The following is a 26,024-nucleotide window of genomic DNA, read 5'->3' as shown; positions in this document are numbered from 1 at the left end:
CAGTGATTTTGGAGCCCCAAAAAATAAAGTCTGACACTGTTTCCACTGTTTCCTCATCTATTTCCCATGAAGTGATGGGACCAGAGGCCATGATCTTCATTTTCTGAATGTTGAGCTTTAAGCCAACTTTGTCACTCTTCTCTTTCACTTTCATCAAGAGGCTTTTTAGCTCCTCTTCACTTTCTGCCATAAGGGTGGTGTCATCTGCATATCTGAGGTTATTGATATTTCAATCATGATTCCAGCTTGTGCTTCTTCCAGCCCAGCGTTTCTCATGATGTACTCTGCATAGAAGTTAAATAAGCAGGGTGACAATATACAGCCTTGATGTACTCCTTTTCCTATTTGGAACCAGTCTGTTGTTCCATGTTCAGTTCTAACTGTTGCTTCCTGACCTGCATACAGATTTCTCAAGAGGCAGGTCAGGTGGTCTGGTATTCCCATCTCTTTCAGAATTTTCCACAGTTTATTGTGATCCACACAGTCAAAGGCTTTGGCATAGTCAATAAAGCAGAAATAGATGTTTTTCTGGAACTCTCTTGCTTTTTCCATGATCCAGCGGATGTTAGCAATTTGATCTCTGGTTTCCCTGCCATTTCTAAAACCAGCTTGAACATCAGGGAGTTCGCGGTTCACGTATTGCTGAAGCCTGACTTGGAGAATTTTGAGCATTGCTTTACTAGCGTGTGAGATGAGTGCAATTGTGCGAGAGTTTGAGCATTCTTTGGCATTGCCTTTCTTTGGAATTGGAATGAAAACTGACCTTTTCTAGTCCTGTGGCCACTGCTGAGTTTTGCAAATTTGCTGGCATATTGAGTGCAGCACTTTCACAGCATCACCTTTCAGGATTTGAAACATCTCAACTGGAATTCCATCACCTCCACTAGCTTTGTTCGTAGTGATGCTTTCTACGGCCAAAGAGGTATCATATCCCCTCCCTGAGGTTGGCCATTCCGGAGATATTTGCAAGATAATGGCATTTTACTTTACTTCCTCAACTTCTATCGCTCTCTGTTCTATAAAAGAACATGGCATCCCGACCCTGACAGGATAGCTATTTTAAGACATTAGGTCTGCTATCTTCTCAATCAGCTGGTTTTCCGAATAAAATTGTATTCCTTGCCTCAATATCTTGTCTCTCAGGTATATTGGCTTGTTGTGCAGTGAGCAGAATGTGCTTGGATTCGGTAACATAAATAGTTATTTTATATGATCAGAACAAGGCCAAAATATTGTGTTAGTTTGGTTTAATGAAACTGATTTTAAGGTGATATAAAATTACACTGTAGTAGAATGCTATAATAGAATACAGCACATGACGTTATATGTGTTAGAATATATACTTAGTTCTCAGATGAAAGTCTACATATCCTTTATGGGATAAAACGGGCTCAGGAAAGATGAGTAACTTGCACGAATTCACAAATCATGTAAGTGACACAACAAGGATTTAAAACTAAGGATCACTGAAAACTCTGTTCTTTCCCCTACGATATGGAATATGAAGTTTGCAGTAGACTGACCCTAACAAAAACTTACAAATGAACTAAGGTGTGGGAAGGAAAAAGTGTCAGCTTCTAACCTATCTTTGTGAAGCTTGTCTTTTAGGTCTCTCGCATCCAAAGTTCTCTGACATAATGACAAATTTTTTTGTTTCTGAATTTAGTATGCAAAAGAGAATGCAAAGGGAAAGATTATTTTATATATTTCAAACTGCAAAAAAGTTTGTTAATTAAAATTCACATTTGAAATGGATAAAGTAGATTGCACCCAAACCTTTCAAAAATGAAAAAAAAAACCTTTATAAACAATAAAATGATTGCATTATTTTTGAATGGATTATGTTTATATAGATAAAGATTGCCACATCTGTTCTTTTTCCTTCTGGTATTTATTTTCCCTCTCAATGCTTTTACATTCTGGGAAGCAAATGCTCAATTAAAGTTTTTTGAGTCTTAGACTCAAATGAGAAGCTCTTCATCCACACACTCATCTCTGAATAGCTTCAAAGAGAGTATTTTGCATTTTCTTTTTTGTTCTTTTTTATTTTATTTATTTATTTTCTGGGTGCTACAATTATTTGGAGTTTATCTAAAAACTTTTTAACCCTTTTAAAATGTAGTTTTTATGCAGAATCATTGCTTGCTGAAGATATCTTAGTATAAATTTTCTATTGCATCTTTCTACAAGGTAAGGAAAATATAAATATAAGATTCATTTCTAGTAACTGTCAATTTTCAAAATCATATTATTTACATATAATTACCTTTTCCATATTTTTATCTATATACATTTCCTACATTTGTCTGTAGCTGGAAATGAATTGCAAAAGTACATTGTTGCCTTTAAAATGTCAAAAATACCTAAAAACATCATAGAATTGAGTTTTTCCTGTATGTGACTAAATTATTGATATTTAAGAAAAAAGTTGGTTATCATTTAAAATCAAAGTATACATTACTCCAAAGTATTACTTCAAAGATATGGCTATTTTTATAACAGATCCTTGAGAATTTAGGGCTTCAGTTACTAAATAAATTAGAAAGACTCAATAGTTATTTTGAAATAAAATTTGACTTTAACATTACCAAAAGTTACTGGTTATTGGGTACATTTATAAATGTGATTTTTAATTGAAGCCTTTTAATTATTGACATTAAGCTTAATGCATGACAGTGAAAGTCCATCAGTCCTGTCTAACTCTTTGTGACCCCATGGACGTCCATGGAATTCTCTAGGCCAGAATACTGGAGTGGGAAGCTTTTCCCTTCTCCAGTGGATCTTCCCAACCCAGGGATCAAACCCAGATCTGCCACATTGCAGGTGGATTCTTTACCAGCTGAGCACAAGGGAAGCCCAAGAATACTGGAGTGGGTTACAGAGCCCTTCTCCAGCAGATCTTCCTGATGCAGGAACTGAACCAGAGTCTCCTGCATTGCATGCAGATTCTTTACCAACTGAGCTATCAGGGAAGCCCAAGCTTAATACATATCAATATTTATAAAGGAAGTAGGTGCCCCTTCAACGAATACAACTTTTCTAGTTGTAATTGTTTTAATATATGGAATTCAACTTCATTTCAAATGATAGACCACATAAGTTTCATCATCATTCATAAATTATACCAAACCATTAACACAATTTTGGTCTTCTTCCTAATATAAGGAAGGTCTAGTCTAGTAGATCAAATTTTTTTACACAAAATTCTTACATAATTTAAGCGAGTATCTGTCACCATTTATCATGTGAACAATTGCCAAGACTCCTTACTCCATTTGGGTAAAACAGACCTGGCTTTGAGAGTGCAGCCAGTTTTTCCATCAGTACTAGAGAGAATGAATAATCTCAATGGGGATTCTAAGAAGTTTATAAAACAGAAAGAAACATTTAGGTTAAGCTGAAACAAATAGCAAATAAATGTTTTATGATGAAAAAATGGTACTTATAAACTAGAGCTTTGGAGGGAACCTGGCTCTTTCTTGTAAAATGCTTTCTGAGAGAAATTTGCTGGCACAAGAAGGTTCCAATTAAAATTTCATAATAAGGAAGCTATAAAAATCACATTCACTTTTATTCACAAAACTTCTCATCCCTAATTTTCTCTTCGGTCAAAATATAGGGAAAAAAATCTCATTCTTAATATCAGCATGAAAGTTATAAAAGATCTCTCAGCCAAAAAGATGGCCTTCATCAACAGAAAGTCCCTTACTCTTCCCTGATTCTTGGTTGTCATCTCTTGATTTTTTAATTTTTCATTCTGGGGATCTCCAGAATAAAAATATTGCTACTGGACTGTCAAATCAGATGACATTCCTTGCTATATTGTCAGATGTATAGGGGAAGAAAAACATAACGTCTTTATCTTATTATGGGTAAAGTTAATGATTTTCACAAAAAGCATTTTTAATCAATAATGGGAAATCAAGACTATTATAACAAGATAGAAAAGTTTTAACTCTGGAGATGGCAAGTTTCTTAAGAATATTTAATGTGTACTAAAAGACAAACCTAAGGAGCATATTAAAAAGCAGAGATATCACTTTGCCTAAAAAGGTCCATGTAGTCAAAGCTATGGTTTTTCCAGTAGCCATGTATGGATGTGAGAGTTAGACCATATAGAAGGCTGAGTGCCAAAGAATTGATATGTTCAAACTGGTGCTAGAGAAGACTCTTGAGAATCCCTTGGACAGCAAGGAATTCAAACCAGTCAATTCTAAAGGAAATTGACTCTGAATATTCACTGGAAGGACTGATGTTAAAGCTGAAGCTCTAGTGCTTTGGCCACCTGATGATGAAGAGCCAACTCTTTGGAAAAGACCCTGATACTAGGAAAGACTGAGAGCAGGAAGAGAATGGGGGTGGCAGAGAACGAAATGGTTGGATAGCATCATCCACTCAATGGACAGGAGTTTGAGCAAATTTCAGGAGACAGTGAATGACAGGGAAGCCTGTCATGCTGCAGTCCATGGGGTTGCAAAGAGTCGGACAACAGAGAGACTGAACAACAACAAAAAATGCAGATTTGTATTTCATGAAAATGAAAGTGAAGTCACTCAGTCATGTCCGACTCTTTGCGACCCCATGCACTATTGCCTGCCAGACTCTTCCATTCATAGTATTTTCCAGGCAAGAATACTGGAGTGGTTGCCATTTCCTTCTCCAAAGGATCTTCCCAACCCAAGGATTGAATCCGGGTCTCCTGCATTGCAGGTAGACTCTTTACCATCTGAGCCATTAGGCTATTATATTTCATATATAGGATATGTCCTTACATTTCCTTTTTCTTGACACTCTTCCACCTATTTGTTTTTTGTGTTTCTATTTTTTCCCCTTAATTTAGTCAAGTCAGTTGTTATGGCTTACCTACTTTTCCTTGATACTAAGCTGAGTTATACTTGTTCCAGCATATTAACTCCACATAACTGTGTTACCTCATGCCTAGCCCTGTACAGTGCTGCAATCAAAAGAAATGCAGTTTAAAATTCAAGGAAGAGTTGAAGACACATTTAAATCTTTCCTGAGGTCTCTCAAAATAGCTAATGTTGTATGACCCAAAGCAAAACGTTCTAAAGGTTCTCTCCTTTTTGGATTCCCCAGTCCTTTCTCATCATAGCAGCTCTTCCAAAAACCTTCTCCCTCTGGAAGTGGAAGTGTTAGTTGCTCAGCTGTGTTCGACTCTTTGGGACCCCATGGACCACAGCCCACCAGGCTTCTCTGTCTATAGGATTTCCCAGGCAAGAATACTGGAGTGGGTTGCCATTTTCTTCTCTAGGAGATCTTCCCAACTCAGGGATCAAACTCAGGCCTTCTGCATTGAGGGCAGACTCCTTACTATCTGAACCACCAGGGAAGCCTCTCTTTCTGGAAAGCACACTAAAAACTTACTCCAGCCCATGCTGACTCTCCTATTCCCTTCTCGAGCTCTTTTCTCACTGTCCAAATTTTACGTTTTCTTCTGGGGACTATCCCTTGTTCAAACGCGAATTAATTTAATTATTTGAGCTTTTCCCCCCCAAAAATTTTTTTTTCTCAGCCAGCATATCCTGAGTCCCAAGTATAATATAAGCACTCAGGAGCCGACCAGGCATATCTAGAATATTCCTTCAGCATTAAGGTGGTGGGGAAAAGCTATGAATACTTGTGTTAATATTTGTGTCCTCATCACACATGTAAGAAAGAATAAATTCTTTTTTACAAATAATTGAAAGTGAAAGGTGAATTCAGTCTGCAGTTCAGTGACTAGTGTACCAAAGTTTATTTCTTAGTCTTGGTAGGTGAATCATGGTTACGTAAAATGAAAACATTAGAGGAAAAATATATTAGAAATCCGTATATTATCTTTACAATTATTCTGGTAATCTAAAATCATCTGAAAATAAAGAGTTTAAAAACAGCAAAATGTTGGAAAAATTTTAAGACTGAAATAGATGATTCATTTTCCCCTCAGAAGTAGGGATTAGCCCTTGTGTAACACAAAGGAAATGAAATAAATATGTAGGGAGGAAAATGAATGAAATAAAAGCCTTAAGCATGATAAAATTGTGGAGATGAAACAGAATTTGGAGATTATTATGTTGAAAATAAAACTTTTTAGATGAGGAAGCTGAGTCATTTCAGAGAGTTTAAGAAACTAATACGAACCAGTGGATCTTTAGTTCAGACTCCTGATTGCTATACCCTCATTTATGGGTAGGGTATAGCAGTAGGTCACCATGATCTAATCAACAAATCTAAAGGACACTGGCCAATTTTTGTCATATCCATCTCTCTGGGGCTCTTGGCTTTGTTGTACCCTTTCTTTTCTCATTATTTTTTCATATTTGGCTTTCTAGTCTGTCTTCTGCTGATGTTTTTGATGGTTAATTTTACGTGATGACATTTGGTAAAGTTCATTTTGACTAGGCCATAGTAACAGTTACTTGGTCAAAACCATTCTAATTGTTGTTCTAAGGTATTTTTTAGATGTGATTAATATGTAAATCAGTAGACTTTGAGTAAAGTCGATTGCCAATCAGTTGAAGGCGTTAAGGGAAAAGAATGACATTTTCTAAAAAGAAGGAATTCTGCCTCTAGTCTGCCTTTGGACTTGAGAAAACAATATTAACTCTTCCCGGACATGCCCAATGGACTTCAGACTTACCAGCACCCCTAAGCACATGATCGCATGAACCAATTTATTAGAATAACTGTCTATTTCTCCCCTCTCCCTGCCCTGCTGGGTGTGTGTGTTTGTGTGTGTGTGTGTGTATAGGAGGGCAGTTACGTGTGTATGCATGTATTGGCTCTATTTCTCTGGAGAACTCCAAGACAACGTTATTCCCACATTTTCCTTCTTGGATGCCCTAAATCTCACTCAAATTCATGACTGGCCTGCCATTTAGTTATATTCAAAATGAAAATTTGTATGACATAGGATATTTTTAAGATCTCCTGTTCCTTGGGAGCTCAATAAGTATTACTGGGAACAGTAATGCTTCTCCGATCACAAGTTGTGAGCATCACTGAGGTTAAAAATAATTAAACAGTTTTCTAATAAGAATTTCATGGTTCTTTTTAATATAATTGTATACATTGAAGTGAAGTGAGGTGAAAGTTGCTCAGCTGTGTCTGACTCTTTGCGATCCCATGGACTGTATAGCCCAAGGAATTCTCCAGGCCAGAATACTGGAGTGGGTAGCCTTTCCCTTCTCCAGGGGACCTTCCCAACCCAGGGATCGAACCCAGGTCTCCCACATTGCAGGCAGATTCTTTACCAGCTGAGCCACAAGGGAAGCCCAATTGTATACATTAAGATTGTCCAAAAAGGAAACACAACACATTATGCAGACCCAAAGCATTACACTATCAATTCTTTTTCACCAAGAGTAACATAGAACTAGAATTCCCCACGACATGCTTCCAGAAATGCTATGCTCAGATTAAGTTTATGACTTCAGTGTCTGTAGCTCTCTCATTTGTGAAATCCAGACTCCTAGCTTCAGTTGTCTGCTGGAGAGGACCACTTATGTGAATCCCACTTAACATGCTGCTTAACACATGGCAGAGTCTTCATTTTCTCTCCAGGTCCAAAATCCACCCTCACCTTTATGGATTGTGTTAACCAAGGATTAATACAATCTCTGGATTCAGGTTAGTTTGGCCAATAGGAACAATATTAAGAGATAATAGAGCAGGGGGAAAAAAGCAGAGAGTTGAATATTTATTCTCCAACTACCTCCCTGGCTCACTGAGAATATTATATACATAATTTTACAAATTGTCAATGATATGTTTTTCTACAAAAGGACATAGTTCTGGCTGGGCATATTTCTCTTAGAGTTACAATGTTTGAGGATTTGTAAACCTCTCCATTTCCATGACTCCTCAGGCCTAGGACTGATTAAGCCATCCTGAGTTGGTCAGGCTTGGGGTGCTTCACCACAACTCTGCTCAAACCTTTATAAACACTACATTCATTAAACACTCTTAATCATCCATTTTGAATGTTCTAGGGACCCTGATGCACTAAGCAAGTCTGAAACTGAATGCATTATTGTCTCCCCAAACCTGTTCTTATTATTAAGTGCCATTCATTTACCCAGGTCAGATAAGAATTTAGCAATTATTCTCAGCCCTAACTTTTAATTGCTAGCTCTAGATAATGGGATAGACTGATCCTGGGCATGAGACATTTGAATTCCAATTCCAGTTATACCATTGTTAGGATGGCGTTATCTTAGGCAATTTATTTGCTTCCTCTGATCTTCTCTTGAAATGATATAAATCATATTCACTGCTTGAAATTGTTTTGAGGATTCAATGTGATTGTTTATAACAAAAGTGGCATGAGTTTTCCTCATAAACAGTAGCCTCCTACAGTTTTCTTACCTCTAAATCTCCAAGCTCTACCCTTCGTCATCCACCCTTACTATCGCTGACCCATCACCTTGCTTAGCGATGACTGAGTGATCTAAAATGCAAATCTAACTGTACTACTCCTCTGCTCAGTCGTTTTAGCAGGCTCATGCAGTCTATGGGCGGGGGAAGCCGGGGGGGGGCGGTGGGGGGAAGGTAAATGATTCAGTTTTGTGTACAAAATTCTTCAGGATATGACCAGAGTCCTATATTAAGAAATTTTATAGAGTTTCACAATTGCTGACTAATGACATTAATGCAGTTACCATATTAACTTCTACAGATATGAATAAAAATCTACCATAAAAATTAATTATTTACTATATGTACAAATTTGCTGATTAAAAAAATGATAATGATAATAGTAACTAATAGCTAAGTACCTAATTATGCTAAGTTGCTAAATACATTATTTCAAGCAGTCCTCATAGCAACTTTCTAAGTAAAAGAGGCCTCAAAAGTAGTATGGTTTACCTATGTTATCAAAATTTACAACTAGAGGTCAATTACATTAAAAACTGCACAAAGGTATGAGTTAAGTTCACCTCAAAGCAAAGGAAAATATTGTATTGCCCAAAAGTTCAACAAGATTTACTGTGTCATAGAGTTAATGGAATGAGAACCTGGGCCAAATTTCTATTTTATTATTTTATGCTTTTTGCTTCTCAGGATATATCTCAATGAAGAGCAAAGATGATAAAGTTCCCAGTTTAATAGAACTGTAAATAAAATGTTACTAGCTCCTGTAGAACACTGTCCTCGAATGCATCCTACGGTAAGAAATTATCTCATAATAAGTTTCTTATATTGCTCCTTTCTCCTCCATACAAATACTACCAACTTACTCTTTATGGCCCAATGCAAGTCTTGTGATTTGACCACATAGCCTTGCCTCAATCATATTTCATCTTCCTCTTAACTTTCATAGCCTTTATGACCTGTACAACTCACTTTTGAACTTCAGAAAATAATGCTTCACAGTATTATCCATTTCACGGGGACATGCCTGGTTGCCCAAGTGTGACATTTGCATCCAGACCATGGTCACAACCTTACACATCTACAGGGGCTATTTAAACACTGGGCCAAGCCATGGAGTCTTCACTCTGCTCTTAATTCAGCTTACTATCAATCCACCAGCCTGAAAAAAATAAGCTTGAGATCTCTCGGCATGAAAGCAAATTATCTCTGAGATTATTTAAGTTCAGTCTCCACAGTTGACAGTAGAAGAAATGGAGGCCCTATAAAGTTAATCCATTTGTCAAAGATAATATAACTGATTAGTGTCAAAGCTGCAACTGGAAGCTGGGACTTTAGTCTTCTCTTGAGAGTTCTCTTGCCCACTTTTGTGTGATTGCATTTATAATATTATTCACAACTGCAGTACTAAGTTAGAACCAGTTATATGTTTATTCAAGAAGAAGATAGGGTATATAGTAGTAGTCCACCTTACTTTATTTGGTTCCATCACTGCAAATTATGTTTGTAATGGAATATTAAAAGTGATTTAAGTATAAGATATATACCCAATAAGAGATCATATAACATCTTCTTTCCACATCTTTGCCAGAATAGATGCAGTGTGGCCAGTTTATATTAAATATCCAGTAATCAATCATGTGGATTGAAGTCTTTAATTCTTCAGAGATCACTGAGAACATAAAACATGATTTTTGGTAGTGGTGGAGGGGGTTGTGTTGAATAGGAGGAGAGAAAATAATATCCAGCAATGTTGATTGAAGAATCAATTCAGTTCAGTCGTTCAGTCACGTCCAACTCTTTGCGACCCCATGGACTGCAGCACACCAGGCCTCCCTGTCCATCACCAACTTCCAGAGTTTACTCAAACTCATGTCCATTGAGTCGGGAATGCCATCCAACCATCTCATCCTCTGTTGTCCCCTTCTCCTCCTGCCTTCAATCTTTCCCAGCATCAAGGTCTTTTCAAATGAGTCAGTTCTTCACATCAGGTGGCCAAAGTACTGGAGTTTCAGCTTCAGCATCAGACCTTCTAATGAATATTCAGGACTGATTTCTTTTAGGATGCATGGGTTGGATCTCCTTGGAGTCCAAGGGACTTTCAAGAATCTTCTCCAACACCACACCACAGTTGAAAAGCATCAATTCTTCAGCGCTCAGCTTTCTTTATAGTGAAACTCTCACATCCATACATAACTACTGGAAAAACCATAGCTTTGACTAGATCAACCTTTGTAGGCAAAGTAATGTCTCTGCTTTTTAATATGCTGTCTAGGTTGGTCAGAACTTTTCTTCCAAACAGCAAGCGTCTTTTTATCTCATGGCTGCAGTCACGATCTGCAGTGATTTTGGAGCACAAAAATACAAAGTCTGTCACTGCTTCCACAGTGGAAACAGTGATTAAAGAATAACAGGATCATATCCAGCAATTGTACTGATATAAAGATTTAATGAAGCAGATTTTTTTGATGCTTGGAAGGGGATGGAAAATGTTGCTTGAAGCTCTTTTGTTTCATCACTGAGGACTCTCTCTTAGAGCAGTCGGACTAATCTCTCCTAAGAAAAACAGCTCTGACAAACATGATAAATGGGCTCTCATGCTAAGGGTTAAAACCACCTGTGATGTTAATATAATAAGGAACCATTTGGTGAAGCAGGTGAGGTACTCACATAGACCTGTCCCACTTGTGGAATGTATGGGTAACTACAGCGGCTTGAACTTGCAAGCCTTTCAGCAGCAATGAGAGCTCACAGTCGATAGGAAAACTAATTCACTGCAAAATTTAACACTGTTTGAAAAATCATAAGAATTAATACTATATTGAACATGGTTTTCTGTCTAAGTTAGTTCCAGGTGAGTTGTGTCCATAATTAAATGCAAATTGACAACAATGACCGAAATGATTGCATAAGATTGCCATTATACAAGATCTTTTCAATGATGCTATAGTTAATTTTCCTGGACAAAGGCCAAATGTATTCTAAAACATATAGTGGTAAGGGCTTTCCTGGTAGTTCAGAAGGTAAAGAATCTGCCTGCAATGTAGGAGACCCATGTTTGATCTCTGGCTCAGGAAAATCCCCTGGAAGAGGGAATGGTGACCCACTCGAGTATTCTTGCCTGGAGAATCCCACGGTTGGTTTTTGTTCAGTCATAAATCATGTCTGACTCTTTGTGATCCCATGGACCCTCCAGGCTCCTCTGTCCATGAGGTTCTCCAGGCAAGAATACTGGAGTGGGCTGCAATTTCCTTCCGGATTCAAAGAAAACAACTGATTTGATATATGGTTAGTTTTTACATCTGAAGATTCAAGGCAAAATAATTTCATTATGGTGTACAAACTGTGTGGTGTGGGGAGAGGCTGAAATTCTAGGAAGACCAGAGACACCTTCCGGCCTTAGAGAAGTGACCAAGATGAGAAGTGCACAGATACTTCACAGAATGAGAAGCAAGTGTTGTGAGAAACTCATTGCTTTAATCGCTATGAAAGCACAAAGGAAGCGTTTAAGGGCTTCGTGGATGTGCAGAATGCTTTCGCCCATAACAAGGTCTTTTTTTTTTTCGATTTCGACTGATAAAACCCTAAATTGTTTCCAATCTTCAGTGAGCAAACTTAATAATCTAGTCTATATGTCATCCCCCCTCTTTTAAACATTAAAACGCAAATATGTTTAAGCTCCTACATTTTGACCTGTTTTAACTGTATTCTTCAAACTGAAGAGCGTATGTTAGTGTCACATGTAAGTTCCTTTTTGCATAATACCATTTTCTTGCAACTTGGTCCTAAGGAAGTTCCAGACTAAAATAGTGCATCAAGGACTGTGCATAATCAGCCTCACTAAAAACAGCTTGATTAATACTAAATATGTCCTAGTTCCTAATCAATTATGTTAATGAAGTCCCAGGCAGCACATCTGCAAGCGCTGACAGAGCCCATGATCTCAGCGTTGCCTGATAATGTGGGCTCCTTGGGAAGTTGCTCAGTGGCAGCATGCTCAGGGCAAAGACTGCCTTTCTGTAGACAAAAAGTGGATACTACTAACAAAAGTCTTGGAATCCTGCAATATTGCTAGATTATTCACTTAAACTGTATTGGGCTCCAGGATGAAATGTCAAATAATATTTCTCTTTAAATATAATAGCAGAACCTAAGCTTCCCATTTAACAAATGACACGTTCCTTTCCAAGTGACAGACTGATAGGCAAAACATTTGCTACATGATGGTTTATGGGCCTCTTCCAAGAGCTAAGGTGGAGTCAAACATTTGAATAATATGCCTATCAGAAGCTGCCTTACATTAGGGAATTGGAGTCCTCAGATTTATGTCCATCTCACAACAACAGTAGAATTAGAATCTGATGAAACATAAAGGCGACAGTATTATTTACAGGCTATCTCTTGCTCTGTGAACATTTGGACAGTGAGATGGTTACTTGTCTGTTTTTGTCTAATTATCTCAAGTCACATAAGCTATTATAGTCCAAATGTCAGAAGAAATATAACTCTAATCTCCCTCCCTTGCTTCTGGACTATAAATTTCTTCTTTCTTACTAGCTAGGTAAATTGATATACATCTATAACCAAGAATGAGAGTGATTTTTTGCTGTTTTATTACCTTCAGTATAAACTCAGTTATATTTGAGTTCAGTTAAGAAAAATTTTTGAAAATATTTAACTCTTATCAGTTATAAGCATGTATAGAAGATGATGCAAGTTAGGGATTTATAGTGTTAGGAAGACATATATGATAGAAATGAAAAAGGGAAAATCATTGATTGCTAAAAAAGAAATACTTAAACAACTTATTAAACTGAACAAATTATATGAGGTAAACATTCAAGTTGCTTTACATTAACTAAACTTAAAGGTTACCAACTGCTACGGACTGAATTGAGTCCTGCCAAAGCTTATATGTTGAAGCCCTAACCCTCCATGTAACTAGATTGGAGACAGGGCCTTTAGCAGGTAATGAGACTTAAATGAGATCACAAGGGTGGAGCCCTGATCCAATAGAAGTTTCTTTGCTAAGAAGAGGAAGAGACGCCAGGGCGTGCTCTCTGCCGTGTGACAATACAGCAAGAAGGAGACCATATGCAAGCCAGGAAGCAGGCTCTCACTGGAACCCCATCTCAGGCACCCTGACCTGAGACTCCCAGTTTCCAGAACTGTGAGAAAATACATTTCTGTTGTTTAAGCCATCCAGTCTGCAGTATTTTGCTATGGCAGCCCTTGCAGACTAAGACACTAAGGCTGATAAGGAATTTAAGAAGTGATCATATCAAGAAGAAGCTGTCCTCACCTAACTGTCTCACACACAAAGGAAATCTGGACCCAAACGAGTGATGGGAGAAGAGATGTGAAAGTCGAGGGAGGCAGTGAGACCATCACCCTATCAAAATGATCACATTTAAAGAGTAATAAATAAAAGACCTATGGGGACCAAATAAATGTGTCTTTAGCTTGGTGGGATGACAGACAAACGTTTCAAACCTTGGACTATATCTGGATCACTCTCTAAATCTTCAAGAAGTGTTGCTTATTTGGACTCTTGGAGTAAGACTTTACATGAACTTTTCATTAAATCATGGTCTCAAATAACCAAATTCTTTTCTTCAGATTGCTACTGATACAGTACTGACTTACAGATTGTATTTTTATTTGAAATTTGCAACTGCTAATTCATTCAATTTGTAGCTGACCAACTCAAAATATCTTGCATACAATACATAATAAGGTTGTTATAATTTACAAGTATAATGTAACCTTTTCCTCAATCCCAACCGCATTTCTCTTGCTCTTTCTCTTGCTCTCTTGCCTTTCTACAATGCTTAGGTATGTGGCTTGAAACCTTTTGCTTTTCCCCCACACAACTAGCAATCAAAATTTTTCTATGTGTGCCATTCCAGTTATTCTGAAGGACATTTGGCCAGTAGTAGGTCATTTAGGTGATTACTACTAAGTTGAAAGTATTTTGGGGAATATTCAATTGCTCTCTACCTGCCTCCTAAATCAGGTGGGACTTTACTACTCAGATGAAGTACTGAAGAAGCAGCAGCAATATTTGGGAGCTTGGTAAAAATGCAGAATCTCAGGCCTTACCCTTGACCTAGCAAATCAGAATTTTCATTGTCAAAGATCCCCAGGTGATCTCTATGTATATTTAAATATTGATACACATTGCTAGGGTACTCTTGATTGACATCAGAAGATTATATATGTCTATCATAGAACTGCCTGAAATCTGAAGCACAAAACGTTATGCCTTCATGTTACCAAAGTTGTTGATGTCTCAGAAAATATTAAGTTACAATCTTCAAACTTCAAAGTCTGCATAGTAACGTGATAGAAAGATCCTTGGCTATAGATCTAGAGAGTCAGGGCTAGAATCCAAGTCTTTCTGTTTACTAGTTAAAAAAATTAAACTCCAAGTCTAAATTTGTTAATCATTGATAATAATGTCTACAGGGTTTTGAGACATCAAATAAGAAATGCATATACCCACAGCCAACATAAAAATATTTTAAGTAAATGTGAGTTGAATACAGCATAGTCACAGGCATGATTTGGTCAGAATCTGACCAGAAAAGTACATAGAACATGCTGGTATTTCAATCTAAACTTAGGAAAACTACACCTGCTCAGCTACTCAAATCCTCCCCTGGCTACTGACTGTAACATAAATAAATGTATTGACTGAAATAGAAATGTATAGCCAAATGACTTCTGGGTCTGTGGTCAATTAGACAACGTATCTTTCACCAAGGCATTCAGATTTTATTAAAAAATAAAAATAAATTTAAAAACTATTTGAAGCAAGCTACCAACTTTATATGTTTGGTGTAAAATAATTACTTGGATTTGTAGTCATTTTTACACAAAACGTAAGCCAAAGGCTCTTAAAATTTAATGTATATAAGACTCAACTGAGGAGTTTGTTAAAAATACAGATTTTCCTCTCTGAATTGCCAGAGAATCTGATTTACTAGATCTAAGATGTGGTAGGAATATGTATTTTTTTAATGAGCTTTACAATGGATCTTGATGCTGGTGATCTACAAACTATTCTTTGTGGACAGTTGTAGTAAGCCAATAAAATGAAGTTAAAGAAACTCCTAAGTTTATCACTATCAAATACAAAAATAAAATTTTTGCCATTGTTACAGTTTTATTCTACCTTTACAACACTTGTTTGTGGTAGTATTACCATTATGAGCATCAGTATTTTACTAATAAAAGGTCTGAAAGTTTAGGTATCACATTTAAGGTCATCCAGGTAGAAAAGGGCAGAATCAGAGTCTGGACCCAGGTCTGTGTGATTGTGGGAACACAGGCTGTTAATCACTAGATTATTTCCTAAGGCACAAAGTTAACTACCGTCTTTGCAAGTAACAAGAGGTTATCAATAGGGCCTGGGTCATCTTTGTAGGAGGGGCTTGGAGGATACATGAGATGAACTGAAAACCTCCAACACTTTCTCCTAATTACTGGAAATTTATTTGGGAGTGGATTTAGGGGACAAAATATAAATAAGGTATAGAGGAGAGAATAGGCTAACATGAGTGTATAATTCCTGATAATGAGCATACAATGTTTTCTTGAGTTTCCTATTCAAGAATTACAAGGTATTATCTGTCCCTTTAACCCTATACTTCCTGGCTTGATTTCTAGAGCATGAAGCTGGTCATCCTTCTGGAAGCTGATGGCGACCAATGTATAATCTTAGGAGGAAATTTTTGGTGTTCTAAATAGGAACAAATCATACCTTTAGGAAGAGTAAACTGTAGCTTAGACATACTAAAACTATGAGAAGAAATGGATTTTGTTGTTGCTGCAACAACTATTTTGCTTTGTTTCTCTATGTTCTACCTACAATAGAGATGATCTTTGGAAAAATAAAATACTTGCCTTCAAGGGTAGGTGATGCCAGAGTGTGTCTGGAAGCTTGTTCTGTTGGTAACGGAGGTGGTATGGCTGGGCTCTGCCCTGTGCACACAATGCAGGAATACGTATTGAAAAAAAGTATCAGTAAATTTAATATACACAAATAAAATAGCTAGATCTGTCCCCAACATGCATAATTCATAATCCAAAGTATAAATTCATATTATTATGCAATAAGAAAATTGATATTAGGTGAGATCTTTAAGTAGATACATACAAAGATTCAGTATCTTCAGAGTCATTTCTGAATATATTTCTTTTCTTAGATATATATACAATGTCAAATATATCTACTGGAATTTATTAATGAAAAACCTACATGTATTCAAATAAAGCAATTTATTTCAATATGCACTTCAAATTATGGAAACTGAAATCATAGAAGCTAAGAGGAACCCTAATACATAGAAAAATCACCATTTTCTTCTTTTAACTAAAAATTCTCAAGTGATATAATAAGGCAATAAAGGAAAATTAAAATTCATAGGCCTTTTGATATTGAATAGGTACATTTTCTCCTGCCAAAATAAATGACCTGCAGTTAAGTAAATAATGGGCCAAAGGGAAAATATATTCAGTTTTATAGAAACTAAAAAGCCTCCCTCATCTCTGGGCTTATTGTGAACCGTAAAAAATCTCACAATTGTTCTGAGTACTTTCTTATCCCAAGTGATTTCTTTAATTAAACAAAACCATCCGGGCCATGAACTGTAAACATTAACTAACGTATGATCCCATATGAAATGCTTGCAAAATCTTTCATCATTCATTTTCATTTCATAAACTCCTGCTTGTGTCTCTTTTAAATCTAAGAATCAACATGGGCATATATATCCACTTTCTAAAATTTCACTGACAACTAGATATTATCGAATGCTAGCAGACCTGCCTGCTTACTGGAAGTCTTCCTTTTTTAGAATTTGTCAAAATTAGTTTGCTCTGGTGAATTGTGGATTAGCAGCCAGAGCTGCACACACAATACCTTCTCTGGTGGCAAGAAAGGAGGAACTCCAGGCCCTCAAGCTGAGTAGAAGAGGTTAGTCGCTACTTATTGAAGGATTTACTTTTAGCTGTTAAACGCATCCAGATGGATTACTGATCATGCCCATATGCACAAAAGCAAAGCATATTTTCATGCAGGCTGTGCCATATATCTAGAAAAGTATACATCCATGTTAGTACTGATTATTTTCCTAATGAAAGCAAAGATGGAAACACAATGTAACATGGAATTTCATTTTTCAGTAAGCACGGAAAAGGTAAGGATGGGTGGGCACATTAAAAACAGAGTGTGTTCCACATTGATTTTCCCTAGCTAATATTTATACAGTGCTTACTATACATATGCCTAGAATGATCCCAAATAGTTTTGACGTATGAAGTCATTGATGCTTAGAATGCAGGTATAATTTTCATTTTGCAGTTTAAACTGAAGTGAACAGGGATTCAGGGGCTCAGCTCCTAAGAAGTGGACTCGAGGTGCTGAAACTTCCTCTCAGACTACCAAAGGCAGGTAAAGATAGTCACATGTAAAGGGCCATCATATGTAAGGATGAAGAGAGGCAGAGGAGTGGCGTTTCCACCCTGACTTTCCACCGTCTTTGTAAGCCAAAGGGATGTACACTAGGGAGTATTCTCTCCCAAATTTTGCTTGAGAGCTGTTCTTGAAAAAATGTTTCTAAAACAGGATGGTATTTTGTAGCTTTTAAACTCTACAGAGAATCTAGACTGAGGAAGGAGTCAATTAAATAACTAAAGCTTAAATACAAGTGACCATGAACATCCATGAATCAATTATTTCTAAATAATAAGGCTTTCAAAAATATCTTCAAGGGATCTTGCTTGTTCAAACTAAACTGATTTCTCTGCTGTCAAATACTTCCTTGAACAGCAGTAATGTATGATCATAGTTTTGATCAGCCATTTAGGAATTTATTTTTGAATGTATTCAATTCTTTCCATAGGGAATAGTTTATAATTTAGACTACAAAATCTTTGTATATTTTCCTGGTGGAACTCTGAAGTCATTATTTTATTTTTTAACTTAGTGAGTTAACTTATAAGATATAATAAGTTAACTTATTATATCTCAGCATATAAAAACCATTAATCTCCAACTCTGCTTATAAGAAGTTCCCAATATCATGGCTACAACAGATTTACAGACAGATTATTATAACATAGTGTGATGATGGGAAATAATATACACAGAGGAGATGTCACAGGATGATTCTTGCATTTAAAAGCCTGAAGAGAGTTTCCCAAGTAAAGAATAGAGGAGGAGAGGGAGGGATAGCAGACAGCGATTATCTCTAGTGAAAAAAAAAGCCTGGATGCCAAGATACATAGAACTATTAAAACAAACAGGTACTTCTACAACATAAAGTGCAATTTAAATCAGAAATTCTCTACAACTGTAATAAACGATATCATATTCTCTAGAATGGACAACCACATGATGGTGAGACAGTGGACCTAATAGGGAAGAAGCACCAACAGAAAAAGAAAAAAAAAATTATTTTTTTTGCCTCTAGAGTGACAGAGTTAGGTAGTTCTGGCAGGGGAATTATTAGCTCAGGGCAAGTTTTTGTTTTGTTAAGGGTCACCAAAACAAATCAGGCATGTCATAATTGAGAATGACACCTGATTCTCTGGTACTGATTTACAGAAAAGGCCTCTTTTATGCTCAAATAATGTAAGAAAATGCTATTGAAATTACAGACTATTTTTTCTATATGAATGAATATAAAATTATATGAATATAATAATGTATGGATATATTAATAATATAATTTTATAATGAAAGAAAGCTGTTTATTATAAAGACTACATGGTTGGAATCAAATAAATATGAGAGTTTCGGCTCCATTGCCTCCTCCATTCACATAATCTGTGTGAATTTGAAAATGTCATGAAGTATCGAAGCTTCATGGCCTTTATAAAATGAGGAGAGTTTCTGTCTGCTGTTGTGAGGATTAAGAAATGAAACATCTAACACATAGTAAATACTCAAAATATTCTTTCTCCTACAATGTATTTACAATTTGTATCCCACTTAATTACACAAGAGGACTTGAAACAGACTTTTGAAGTAAGACAACAAAGACATAATAACAGATAAAATTAAACATGACAGAAATAGCAGAACTCATTTACAGGAAAGAGGCTTATCATTTTATTAGGAATATATTTCTTTGGAATTTCTGAGGATTGTTACTCTCTAAAGGAAGAATTTACTTTGTTGAAATTTACATTGGATCTCTAAAGGTGCCCTTCATTTTACAAGCTATTACCTGAAAATCCCTCTGACATTCAAACACAGTGAATTGGCTTTATTTTTGTTCCGTGAGTGATTCTGACTGGCTTATTTCCATAATACCTGAATCTCATGTTTGTAAGCTGCCAATATTTTACTGTTCTGAGTTTTTTCTCCCTCAAGTCAGTATGATTGCTCTCGGTTTAGTCAAATTCCACAGGAGATGACATACAGTATGCATTCCTCCTAATGATCTAAGTTACTAATGTTTTCTTTACTTTACTAGAAATAATGAATGGAATTACTCAGAATCCCAAATCAAGAAGGAGGCTATGAGCAGAATTCAGGTAATGTGAAGGGAAAAGCAATTCACAATACTGAAGCTTGATTTACCTAGTTTTTTAATCAAAGGAGATTTCCTAGTTCTAAACCATCTCTAGATAACAAAAATCTACCTCCTAAATCTTGAAACAAATATTGAGGATATTTTTCACTCTAATGCTCGATAGCTATTTTCTTTTCCCTTGGGCCCCCATTGCATTTTCAAGGAGGTACCCAGTACATCCAGGAGACTACAGACTTTGAAAGGCCTCCTGTGCCGCAAACAATGAAGTGATAGATCTCATGCCAGAGGGAGTGTCACTCCTGTAAATGACCACTGAACTAAAATTCATTTACATCTTGAAAAAGTACAAAATGTGATTAATTACAAACACCTCTCCCAGTTCATTCTGTCAACAGTATTTAAATATTTGTGCATCTATTGTTGTTGTTTGCTAGGTTGCTAAGTCGTGTCCGACCCTTTTTCAACCCTGGAGCCTGCCAGGCTCCTCTGTTTATGGGATTTCCCAGGCAAGAAAACTGCAGGGCTTTGCCATCTCCTGCCTTCTTCAGGAGATCTTTCTGACCCAGGGATCGAACTTGTGTCTCCTGCATTGGCAGGCGGATTCTTTACCACTGAGCCACCTGGGGATCTATGATGAACATAAAATGGGAAAATTTGAAATTAGTTAAGAAAACGATTGCCAAGTAGGTTAAAGCAATAGTATTGCTTTTATTTGTTGCCACAAGTTTCCTAGACTATTTTTGTAACATACAGAATAATATTTTCAAAGTTTAGAATTGAACAAATATTAAAGTTAAATGAAAATATAATTTATATTTTTGGCTGAGACATGTAGTAATTGTGTACCTTCAAAATGGATGGAATGGAGCAGAGGTGTTTAGAGTGTCAGTCACTCGTCCCTTTTCCACCCTACTTATTAAAAAAATTAAGATGTCACTCATACAATAATCCCAGACTTGGTGAATTTGCCTATGAATTGAAGAATAAGGAATCTGAAGCTCAAGAGTTTGTATGAGGTGGACAGATCCAAGGTTTTCACTTCAGCCATAGGCATCTTTATAATTCCCACTTGTGTATTGCTAAATTCTACATATATAACTTTGCATCCCTTGTACTTGATCTTGTGAAGGATACATGTAAACAGGCAATTACCACTTAACTGAGGACTCAGATGTTTCAGGGTGAAACAAGAACAGTAATGTCTCTTCCAGCTAGGTTGTTGTGAGGGTTCCTGGGCATAACAGTACAAATAAAATCAGTGAGGGACCACAGGGAAGACAGGGAAGGGCTGTGTTGTTACAAAGTTTACATTAAAGATGAGGGGAGACAGGCCACAAACAAGCAAGACTGATAATTTCAGATCTCAGAAATGGAGGGACGTCAAAACAGAGTGGTGAGGCAGACAGCGACTGTGAGAAAGAGATGACACTAAATTGGTTAGAAAAGGAAGAACTGGGTTAGCACTGAGCAGAGCTCCACTAACCTATGACGCTTTGCTCAAACTGCCTCCTTTCTGTGTGTGTGCTGTCCAAGGTGGTAAGGTTTGAGGAGGAGGGCTTACTTAGTGCAAAATTAGGAAGCAGCTCTTCCCAACCGGTTAGGTCACTTGCCATTCCAGTCCAGATCTTGAGATGACAGAAGAGCAGGGGCCCTTTGTGTAAGTACACAAACTGCAGGGCAACTGCACAATGTATCAGGCATCTCTGTCTCCAAATGGGAGACACAAGACACAAGATACAAGTTACTTGAATACAAAAGAAGAGGCCGGATGAAAGGATTCCTGGCAGGGAAAGGCAAGTTAAAATGCCTATGCTAGGAACAGCTTGGATTGCTTAAGGTCACTGGTGCTGGAGAGCAGCGATAGGCTCATATCAGAGCATTCTGGGCTGTTCTTATGAGTTTGGATATGTTCTATGGGTAATGGTAAACTTTTGAAGTGTTTTAGTATGACATAGAGGGTTTTAAAAACTCACTGGCTACTGTGTGAACAAAAATAATGTTTGCAGAGGAAAAGATACGAGAAGCAGCAGCAGATCAGTTGGAAACTGTTTGAAAAACCCAGGTGAGAGATGACATGAGCTTGGTCTAGGTGTTGCAGTAGAGATGTAGCTATTCCTGCAAAAAATGTACCTGAGTGCCTATTCAGTTCTAGGCACTTTCTCAGGATATGCAGTTATAACTGTACCAATACAGACAAAATCACCTGTTTCACAGAGCTGAGATTCTACTGGTCAGAGAGAAAAAATATCAACTAAATAAGTAAAATGAAAATAAGCATCTTATTTAAAATGTATCAAGGAAGAGTAATAAAGAGTGCTATTTAGAATAATAGATGGGACTTTTAAAGACATGGTCAATGAAAAACTTAGAAACTGTAGATAAATGGATGGATTCAGAGTGCATTTTCATACAAACTCAGTAGGATTTTTTAAAATGAATTTGATATGGTAAGTGCAGGAAAGACATCAAAGATGACTGACAATTTGGCTTGAGCATCTGGGAACAAATGAGAAATATTCAGATAAGGGCAGGAAATTTCCTGTTTACTCAGCTAGATGTTATTTATGAACTAATTGCTTAGTCATTGCTGTCACTTGAATTACATAGTTTTCCATTTTGCCAAAGGATTTATACAGAAGACATTGAGGTATAAGTCATAGTTGCTTTGTTGGATTATTCTAAAAGGACAGCATATTGGTAATTAATTTTCAAGATTTTTTATGATTTTAGAAAACTTTTAAGCAAATGGATTATTTAGTATAATTTGGTAATGCAACCCTACTATAAGGGTGTTTAAAACACCAAAAGCTTCAACTACTTAGATCAAAGAGCATCCTTCAGGCCAAAATGTTTCTACTGGAAAGGTTCTTTGCATCCTGATAAAAAGTTTCCCTAATATTTCCATGTGCTATTACATATTTGCATATTTGCTTTGATGGAAAGCAAGGAATAGAAGTCAAATACATATTTCATAATTCCTTTGATTAAAAATGATAAAGGTAATATTAGTGTGTTTTCGTCTTCATCTCCAATTTATAAGTTAGAAATAATTCTACCATGGAAAAGCCAACTAAAAAGGGAAATGAGATTCATTCAAGATCATATCATTGTTTCATTTATTCTTATACCTTGTTATGACAGAATACCTGATATCCAGGATTTAATGAAAATAGATGCATGGAATCACAATAATAGAACTTAGGGTATGGAAGAGATTTTTGAAATCAGTTATTTCAACACCCTAATGTTTCAGGTAGACAAAAATAGTCTCTAGAAGGAAAAGTGGCCTAATCAAGGTTATACTTCAAAAGTATTTAAGATAAACATTTTTCACTTCATTTTATTTTTCTATTTATTTAATATTTATTTGGAAGATCAAGATAAATGACAATTATTTTACCCATTGTCATAAATGACTAATAACTCTTAGAGGATCTATAAAGATTCACTTCTAAGATTAAAAGTCTCATAGTTTTCTTCACTGGTCATATTCTACTTAACATTAATTAGATATTAAATTGATCTCAAGTACCCATCTTGGTCCCTGATCTAATTTTGACAATTCTAGATAGACTGTCAACTTGGAGGTTTTCAAAACTTGCAAAATTACTATTTCTTCACTTTTCTTAAATATTTCCTTCTAGCTATCCAAATTATATATCTGTCAACCCCAGAGTAAATCATATTTATACATAAGATGAGGCAAAAGGCAGACAGTAAAGATGGAAAAAATAGACAAATAGGTAACATGAACTGCAAATTTTTCTTTTAGTACAAAGGTCAGAGCTGATATGAAAACAGATTATGAGGCATATTAGATAGAGTGCAGTCTCAATTTACAAAAATAAAAACTATCTCATGTACTTAGGATATAATTATCCTACTCACCTTGGAGTCATCCAATTAAATGCCTTTAATCTCTTCCTTGATTCCCTTCCAGCCACACCCTTCACAACTCTTATGTTCCCAGAATAACCAGTGTACACTTATCTCCTGATTCTCAATACATTTGTTTATTTACAAATCTGTGCTGGGATTTTTTGTTATTGCTATTGTTTCTGTTTTTAATCCTCATTTGACTATGAGAAACTTCGGAACAGAGTCTGGAATATCCATACATATTTAGTTAAAAGAAATGAATACCTACAAGAGAAAATTATCACATGAATAAGTGAATAAATGAATGTTACTACATGCTATTCTGTTACTCTGTTTCTAGAGTGTTTGAATATGAACAAACCAAGTTAAGTTAAAGTCACTCAGTCATGTCCGACTCTTTGTGACCCCGTGGACTGCAGTGCACCAGGCTCCTCAGTCCATGGGATTCTCCAGGCAAGAATACTGGAGTGGGTTGCCGTTTCCTTCTCCAGGGGATCTTCCCGACCCAGTGATCGAACCCGGGTCTCCTGCATTGGAGGCAGATGCTTTAACCTCTGAGCCACCAGGGAATTACAGTATTTTTAGATCTCAGTAGAGCACAGAATACTTCCAACAAAACACATGATAAAATTTATTTTTTGCTTTCTATTTTTCAGTTATTTACAGTTCCAGGCCAAAGTATTCATTTCTTTCTGTCAGAACTTTTACCAATTTATTTATGAGTACCAATCTTTCCATGAAAGTGAAACTTTAATAGTTTTATCCATTAGTGGGAAAAATTGAGCTTAAAGTTCAAAGATAAAGAAAACTAGCTTCATTAGCCCAATCAAGATATAACACATGCAATATATTCTGAATCTACAGTTACCCTCAAGTGCAAAATATATGTAAATTACCCATTGTGGTATGTTTCAAGCCTAAAGAATTACACACCTACACATGTAACTTGAAAAGAATATTAGTACCAGAAGAAACTTAAGAATTTACTGAGAACCCTGAAATTCAAAGAAGCTAAACAACTTGCTACATTGACCTAAGCGACACATAGTACGATACATGAATGCAGATTCTCAACTCAGTGTTCTTCACAGCAGAATGTTGTCTGTCTGCATTTATTTTAGAGACAGCAATGAGGCACAAGGAACAAATAAAATAAAAGATGAAATCTAGAATAATGGTAAACAATTTCAACTCAGTACAAATGCTTTTTTGTTAGGCTTTAGAATTCTATAGCCAACGATACTCATAATAACTGAGAAAAAAATAGATCTTAAGTGCAGTATCCTATAGTTCAGCATAATGATATTTGTAATGGATATGTTAATTCTTGTTTCATTTGAAGATGATTTGAAATACAAATAGCGCATGCTTTTGACCATCAGTTATGTCAACTCAATTTTCAAAGTTGTAATTAATTCAAATTAGGTCTCTGAAATGCTGCTCTCCAATGTCAAACATACTTTTATCAAAATGGAATCGCCTATTCTCTAAGGAGTTGAGTGATAGAAATATAACAGTGACTTATTTTATTGGAAATCAATTTTTTCAAATATGACAAATGCATAAAATATTACATTTATGTTTAAAACTTTAAGGTATAATTCAATAGAATTAAAAAGGGATAATTTTTAAGAAAAATTACAAAATTTCAATACAATTTTGAGTTAAAAATCTCAAGTTTTATTTACATCTCTAGGCATGGCCCTCCTCCTGGCACATGCTAACTTACTGACTAATAAGTGATGAGCTATTATTCATTTAGTTTAACTGATCATTGCTACTAAAATAGAAGTATCAGTTCTAACAAGGCAGTTGTTTACCAACCTGGTCATTATAACATGGTATATCCCTGAATACATTATTGTTGTTGTTTAGTTGCTCAGTTGTATCTGACTCTTTTGCCACCCCATAGACTGTAGTCAGGCTCCTCTCTCCATGGGATTTCCCAGACAAGAATATTGGAGTAGGCTGTCATTTTCTACTCTACAGAATCTTCACGACCCACAGATCAAACCCACATCTCCTGCAAGTTTCCTGAGCTGCAGGCAGATTCCTTACCCCTGAGCCACCAGGGAAACCCCCTTAAAAATGAGTACATTTAATATATCATAGACCATCCCCCAAGAAAAAGAAGTGCAAAAAGGCAAAATGATTGTCTGAGGAGGCCTTACAAATAGCTGAGAAAAGAAGAGAAGCTAAAGGCAAAGAAGGAAAGGAAAGATATAC

At 36.3% G+C, this 26,024-nt stretch overlaps 1 protein-coding gene across 33 annotated transcripts in view; it reads right to left on the bottom strand.

The window, feature by feature from the left end:
- The window catches only part of TRDN (triadin), a 407,610-nt gene that overhangs the window by 212,078 nt on the left and 169,508 nt on the right, over positions 1–26,024 (bottom strand). For all 33 annotated transcript variants that reach the window (XR_001918516.1, XR_001918517.1, XR_001918515.1 and 30 more), the window contains exon 10: positions 16,282–16,359. Coding sequence is in view for 28 of the 33 variants with exons in the window: in XM_018052961.1 (XP_017908450.1) it covers positions 16,282–16,359 (78 nt within the window). In the remaining 5 variants the exon portion in view is untranslated. The remainder of the gene's footprint in view (positions 1–16,281; positions 16,360–26,024) is intronic.

The sequence above is a fragment of the Capra hircus genome, chromosome 9 (assembly GCF_001704415.2).
Source record: "Capra hircus breed San Clemente chromosome 9, ASM170441v1, whole genome shotgun sequence".
Lineage (NCBI taxonomy): Eukaryota > Metazoa > Chordata > Mammalia > Artiodactyla > Bovidae > Capra > Capra hircus.
This window is presented reverse-complemented; position numbering and strand designations above follow the sequence as displayed.